At 34.4% G+C, this 6,975-nt stretch overlaps 1 protein-coding gene across 1 annotated transcript; it reads right to left on the reverse strand.

Moving 5' to 3' along the window:
• Positions 1-1,227: 1,227 nt before the first annotated feature.
• LOC131633226 (cleavage stimulation factor subunit 50-like) lies at positions 1,228-6,420 on the reverse strand. Its single transcript, XM_058903936.1, has 14 exons — positions 6,137-6,420; positions 5,976-6,059; positions 5,778-5,890; positions 5,434-5,506; positions 5,225-5,308; positions 5,058-5,144; positions 4,588-4,658; positions 4,388-4,439; positions 4,238-4,295; positions 3,633-3,733; positions 3,393-3,547; positions 2,123-2,231; positions 1,643-1,699; positions 1,228-1,565 (listed from the first exon to the last, which is right to left on the reverse strand). The coding sequence occupies exons 1-14, from the start codon at positions 6,236-6,238 to the stop codon at positions 1,413-1,415; spliced, it is 1,299 nt and encodes a 432-aa protein (XP_058759919.1). The 5' UTR covers positions 6,239-6,420; the 3' UTR covers positions 1,228-1,412.
• Between the last annotated feature and the right edge of the window lie 555 nt (positions 6,421-6,975).

Raw genomic sequence — 6,975 nt, forward strand, 5'->3', positions numbered from 1 at the left:
GGTTTAGAAGGGTGTTACAAGAGACACATGAAGATTAATCATAGACAAGCGAAACATGCAAGTATGACGTGTCAAATGCAAGATAGTTAAACGTTAAAGACAATTAATTTTACAAATACTATAAATAGGAATTCTAGTATTAGAATTGAGTATGAAAAAATCATTGTAAACTTCAACACACTCAAAGTACTTCATACATAAGCGAGAAACGAGTTTCTGAAGGAAATATATGAAATGCCCATCAATTTTTACTTATGCAAATAAAGTATTTTAACTCTTTTCAAGTTTGTTTACTTCTTTCTGTTCAAACCATCAATTCAACCCAGTCGAATTGCTGCTTCTTTTAACTTTTACTTGCATTTCTCTTAACACTTTTTTCGACGCAATTGACACTAAACTCACAACAATTTTAATGCACACTTTTTCTCATAGAACTCACACAATATGCCCTAAGATTTACTAGTTTGATCCTTCGAACAATAAATTTAAAATTAAGTGATTGTTTACTAAAATCACTGTTAAACAGAGTTTCCCTCTTTCATGCCTCGCATTTGTGAAACTATGAATTGAAACTACCTCGCTTAAATCACATCGCCATTCACACCTCTGTTCTTGAATTATGCGGTAGTTATTGTTCAGTCTGCATGATATCTATTTTTCCTCTCTTAAATAAAAATAGAAACAGTTAAACAGTAATTTTGAAAGAATAAATATTGTTAGATAAGTCCTAAATTTCATCTCACTAAGCTCCATATTAAATGTATCTCCTCTCATTATTTTCATCTGCACCTTTCTACTGACTTAATTGTAATCATGATCCCAGAACTTTGCAAGCTTACTATTCCTCCATCTCTCATCTTCTTGATTATTTCATTCTTATTGCCTATTCATTATCTTCCTTATGGTCACATATGACCTGCTTTCCTTCAGATGCACCCAAATAATCCATGTACAAATATCCCTCTTATACATGGGGTCAATTCTTCAGTTATAAATTTTTTTAATGATAACATGACACAAAATTTGACTGGTAAAATACAAATACATGCAAGGACTTCAAGCAAAGCTTTAATTATTCAATGAACAAGCTATTTTTAAGAACTAATTTAATTTGGCCATTTACTCAAATATGGTTTGAGAGTGGGGGTAAGGTACAAAACAGGCATGTCAACATTTTACATTAATGTAATCATATCCAAATTAAGCTAAGTTGGTCTAAACAGGGACTGAAAAAAATAACTAAGTACTTTATAAACTAATCACAGCACACCAGCACAGATTCACAAAATCCTCCAATTTTATGCAGCAAATGCATTTACTGATTTTGCAGGGTAAAGATATAACCATGAATTAGGTGAGTTTTCCTTAATTAAACTATAGTCATTTATCTCTTTAATTTAGGATTACATAAATTAAACCTCCTTCCAGAACCGAATTGATCTATCAGTTCCACATGAAATAAAAGCAGACTCTACTGGGGAATGTTCGAGCCAGCGCGGTGCACCAACATGATTAGAAGGCCATTTTGCTACTATTTCCGTTGTCATTGCATCCCAGATAGTGACCTGCAAATATTCACCAGATTCCTCATATAAAATTCATTTTATAAAGCGAACATCACATATTAGACAACAAAACAAACCTCGTTGTTGAGTTCATCTATGGATAGAATAAATTCTTCTGCCGCGTTAAAAATAGCCTGCAAAGAGAGCGTGCAGAATGGAAACTATAAGATAAGAACATGGATGAAAATGCTACTTGAATAGAGGATAGGGGATTGAAGTTCTCTAAAAAATGTGATAAGTGATAACTACTTTCAAATTGTAGCCGAAACGATAACTTATGCATAATGCGTGGGTATGACAGTTATGAGAGTAATCAATAAGCTTTTTGCTTCCAATGATTAAAAAACAATAATTGCTTGTGATTGTAAGAAGTAAATCGAGAAAACTACTGATGTTAGGTCAAATTAACTAACAAAATTGACAAGCATAAACATCTCTCTCGGTGCAAACTTTGATTCTATGCATTTGCATCACTAAAACCAAAAGATTGACTTACCACTAAATGAATAGACCAAAACAAAAGCATACTAAATAGTAAATAAAGCCTATCGATGTACCTGGAATCTTAGTTGTGTATGCGTGGCACCGAGATATTGTTTGACTAATCTTCCAGTGCCAACCTCCCAAAGCTTTATGGTGGAGTCCTTCCCACAGGAGAGGACAAACCTAAGAAGAACTAACAGTTATATTGATACAACAATCTAAGCTTATCCAGAAAGTTCAAAGTGTAAAAAGTTGGTCAATTAACATTGGCCTTCACATAAAAAAGCAATTAACAACTGTAATAAAAAATCCAACAACATCGATCAAATAAAAGTAACACACAAGATCCTAATGTATATTATGGTAATTAGTAAACATGGTCATTGCAGATTGTTAATTCTGTTTTGGAACTCCAAAGAAAGCAACCACTTCAAAGTAGAGCAGTCAAAGTGGGTTCTGACCTGCATGACAAACCAGGTCACCACAATAATGTGTGTTGGCAAAAAATATGAAGCTCCCTCTTTATTATGTTATTCTGACCAAGCTTACTTAATCCGTCAGTTGATGCAGGTTAGTTATGGTTTGTGTTGGGTTAACCCACTTTTCTTCGGGAAATATTTCCATAAACAATATAACAAAACAATCTGAAACCATACTTTTAATCCAAGGACTCTTTCCCTAAAAAAAGGTTTTCGGACTCTTAACAGCAATCACTACCTCCTGTTCTGGTCTAGTATGTGAATGACCCCACCGTCATAGCCACAATTCCAGCTAAGAGCTTCCACAAACAGAACCATCTACCCTAACTCCATCAGCCACACAATGACTTTGTCTCCCTTCAACTCCACAAACAACCTTCATCTACACCTCTTATTTAGAAAACGGGCCAAAAAGAACTCCACAATCATTTGCAAAATCTAATTTTTATTTGCAGGAGATGAATTGATCACTCGTATTTCTTTGGGAGAGGGAGTGGAATTGTACATGCTGAAGTATGGTGAGTTCATCCAAGAATATAAAAACATTGTTTCCTGGTTTAGTTGGTTTTAATTGGGTTTGATTTCACATATGGAAATAGAGACTTAATCAACATAGAATTAATAGACTTCTACAACTGTGAGCATATGATTATTCTTATTATAGATTACAATATTTTGTGTATAATTTATTTTTTTTATTTTGCTACATTTATTTTTGGAAATTAGATAACCCAACCCACCAGCCTGGCTCACCCAAACCGTGTCTAATAATTTGTATAGTGGCACTATCATTCTCATGGTTTTTAACTGTATTAGTGTTCATGTTAGCCAATTTACCAAATATTTGCTTCAAAATGTATTTTACCTTTGATCTCTTGTGAAAATTGCACTGGTAGCTTCTGCCGTTGCATGTGCTGCAGTTATTGAGCGCACACAGTTGGCAGTGATGCCATCCCACAGTCGAATAGCACCATCTTTAGATGCTGTAACATACATGGAACCTGTACCAGAATATCTAACCTACAAATCAGACAAGGAAACATATGGATCACTGTTATGAAAGTAAAATAGTTAACAGTGCGTGAACAAGAGAGAATTGACATGCCTGGTTTATGGCTCCATTAGGGCTATTATCTGGAACATTTGCTGACAGATAACACTGAAAGGTATTTATATCATACAAATGGGGAATCGCGTGATCAGTCCCTGTAGGAAATCAACATTAATCATCTTTGATATTGAGCAAATCAACGAAGAAAGCAAAGATGCTGATTGGAAGGTAATCTAGAAATAAAGAAGGGTTTTCTCCTTTTACATTCCTATTATCAATAAGTCAACCAATGGCACTCAATATCGTAATGCCTATAAAGAGGAAATAATTCAAATTGCTGAGTTATTGCCTAAACTCAGAAATAAGAGTGGATTCACTAAAATATAAACAAACCTATAGGTATTGGTGTATTGACATCAACCAGATGTATATCACTGGAAAACATGACTTCCTAAGCTTGGTATCATACAGATGGTGGGACAACACGAGACAATGAATATAGCACGACAACGACTATAGTTGAGCATGATGTTTATGATTGCAAAATTGCATACTATTAAGAAACACAAGACACATAGATGGAGAATGAATCCATTATAGTAAAGAAAAAGACAATATTAGCATATTATTAAGCAGATAGGTATGATAAAAATAAATACCTGCCAACAGAAAGTCCCCTGAGGGGTGAAAAGATACAGAGCGAACATTGTGTGTATCCTGCAAGACAAAACTCAACATAAATGACTGCTTATGCTTAATTCTTATTGTTGCTCGTTTGTTGCTAGTATATAAATGTAGAACAGCACTACCTGGATAACCCTGTATGATCTCTTAGCATTGGCTTTTGAAACATCAAAAAACCTAAAGGATATTAGACCGGTGTGTTAAATTGACAAATTCTAATAGCACTTTCAAAATATAAAGGACCGAAACGAGAAAAAAGAATGCAGATGAGATGCATATTACAGAACCAAAATTAAATAAGTTAGATTACTGCAAGAGGTCATACCTTATTGTCTGATCTTTGGCTCCAGAAACCAGGATAGTACCTTGCGGATGAAAATCCAGATCATTTATTGGCTGCAGTTTTGTTACATATAAGAAAAAATTGACAAGCATGAAGACAGATTCTAAGAATCATTTCATTAGCGTTACATTTCACTAAGTAAAAGCATAATGAATTATGTCAAAACAAAAATCTGCCAAAACTCATAAATATAAGAGCAAGTGTAATAAACACATGGAAAAAAAACTCCACAACAACACAGACAAATAGAAGCTAGCGCGTTGATATTCAAACTCAAACAAAATAATTATTTGGCACACTAGAAATTAAAATGCTATCATGAAGCCAAGTCATCGTCAACAATAAGTGAAGAGGACAATTATTAGTTTTGATCGTACAGGAACATCGAACTACGCATAAAAAAACAATTTCGCATAATAAATTCAATAGAACTTAGAAAAGTGAAAATATACTTGTGTATGGTCATAATATGTTTTCAAAACAGACCGCACAGGAGCATCCTTTGCATCTGGGAGCAACGTCTGCTTAATCTTTGAAACCTGCCAAATAAATTGAAGCATAAGTTTGAAAATTGTATCAAGAAATAACAATACATTTAGTCTAAATAATAAATCAGCACCTCAAATAGCTTAATTGATGTATCTGCACTTCCGGTGGCAACAAACCTTCCATCAGGACTAAACTTAGCACATCTGGCAACATTCTAGAAATTAAGCCAATTAGTTCAAAAATCGAATAACAAAAATTAACTGCTTCTTAGTAGGGTTTGCATGATATTTTGAAACTATAATGCAGGATAAGTGTATGTTATTAAAGCATATCGCATACCTTGTGTTCTGAAAGGTGGCGTGTCTCATGCTTCGGGAAACTCTTTGACGAACCTTTTAAATCTGCCGAAGAACTATTACACCAAAACACAATTTTCAAGGATTCAAATGTTTCCCCTATCCTATTTTCTATATTAAAATGAAGGAACTTAAAAGCAGTATTCCAAGTAACACGAAACCAAAATAAAAGATAACAAATCATGTTCGATACGATAATGAATATGATCATTTTGGAAGTATTTGTTAATCTAAAAATGGGCTCAAATATGAAATATGTAGTCCTACTTTCATTAGATCAAATATTTGCTTTAATGAATAATAATAGAGAATGAGTGTTATTCTTGCCTGAAATCAACTGCTGTTGCACCGGGACGAGGCAAGGGCAATGAAGCACCCAAATCTTGAAAGGGAGAAGATGAAGTCCCTCTTGACACATCATCCTTTTCCGCTGCAAGACCCTGTTATTTCTTTAGAACAAAATGCTTCTTCATGCTCGCATTAAAGGGAGAGTTTATATATTACACAAAAGAAAGGAGTAAGAACCTTAGCAAGCAATTGAAGAAGCTTGTTGGATGGGGCTTCTACATTCAATGGTGTCATAGTTGCAGAAGCAACAGCAGTAGCAGCCTGAAGTGGAAAAAAACGACATTTTGAGTCAAAAAATAGATAATTTTTTGTGGAGTGAATGAAGAAATTGCAGTAACCTGAGTGAGATTGCTGTGACGGAGGTGAGAGACGATAAGAGAATTGAGGTGTCTGAAGAGTTTGCCATCTTGCACAGTTTGCTCCGAGTTAGTGTTTTCCATCGATGATTCCTTCCTGCACAAAGGACCAATGTAGCAGAAGAAGAACCCTAGAATGACCGAATGAGAATCTGACGAATTGCTTCTGGACAGTGTTCCTCAATTGTTTTGCTGCCGTCACCGCAGTCCGTCACTAGTGAGTTTCAGCGAGTCACTTGTTCCTCGAAATGGTAAATCTAAGATACTTTATTCCTCAATATTAAGATAACTTTTATAAAATTCATTGAAATTATTAAATAACAAGTACATATTCGATTTCCTCAATCGAGTTAACTAAAGTATGTCGGGTTCAACTCTAAACTCAAAGGAGGGCTCGTCCTAAATAATGACTTATCCAAAAGAATAAAGTCGAGTTGAAATAGTTAATGGGTTAGGTTGGTTATGTCGGCCTAAGGCTAACACATGGTAATATCTTATTAAGATATGATGGTAAATGTATTTATGGTTTATTGAGAATATTATGGCCCAAAATTTAGGCAATTAAGTCTGATTTTCAATCACCATTAAAAGTTCATACGAATTAGGGGCAATCACATTAAATTTCCTCTTATGGGTTTTACATGTAAGACGGTTCAGAACTGATATATTATGAAAGTTGGAGGAAAAAAATATATACACGAATAAACATGAGGATCTCCACTAAAGAGTTTTTGCCACCCTTGGAGGCAAAATTCATGTTGTAACTTTAATGAAGAGTCTTTGTCGCCCTTAGAGGCAATATACATGATGGGTCTTCATTG

The sequence above is a fragment of the Vicia villosa genome, unplaced genomic scaffold, assembly GCF_029867415.1.
Source record: "Vicia villosa cultivar HV-30 ecotype Madison, WI unplaced genomic scaffold, Vvil1.0 ctg.001098F_1_1, whole genome shotgun sequence".
Classification (NCBI taxonomy): Eukaryota; Viridiplantae; Streptophyta; class Magnoliopsida; order Fabales; family Fabaceae; genus Vicia; species Vicia villosa.

Coding starts and splice junctions, on each gene's coding strand:
- LOC131633226 (XM_058903936.1), bottom strand. CDS start 6,238: ATGGAAAACACTAACTCGGAGCAAACTGTGCAAGATGGCAAACTCTTC. Junction 5,891..5,975: donor TTCTTCAATTGCTTGCTAAG/GTTCTTACTCCT, acceptor AAGAAATAACAG/GGTCTTGCAGCGGAAAAGGA. Junction 2,232..3,392: donor ATTTTCACAAGAGATCAAAG/GTAAAATACATT, acceptor AGTTCTTCTTAG/GTTTGTCCTCTCCTGTGGGA.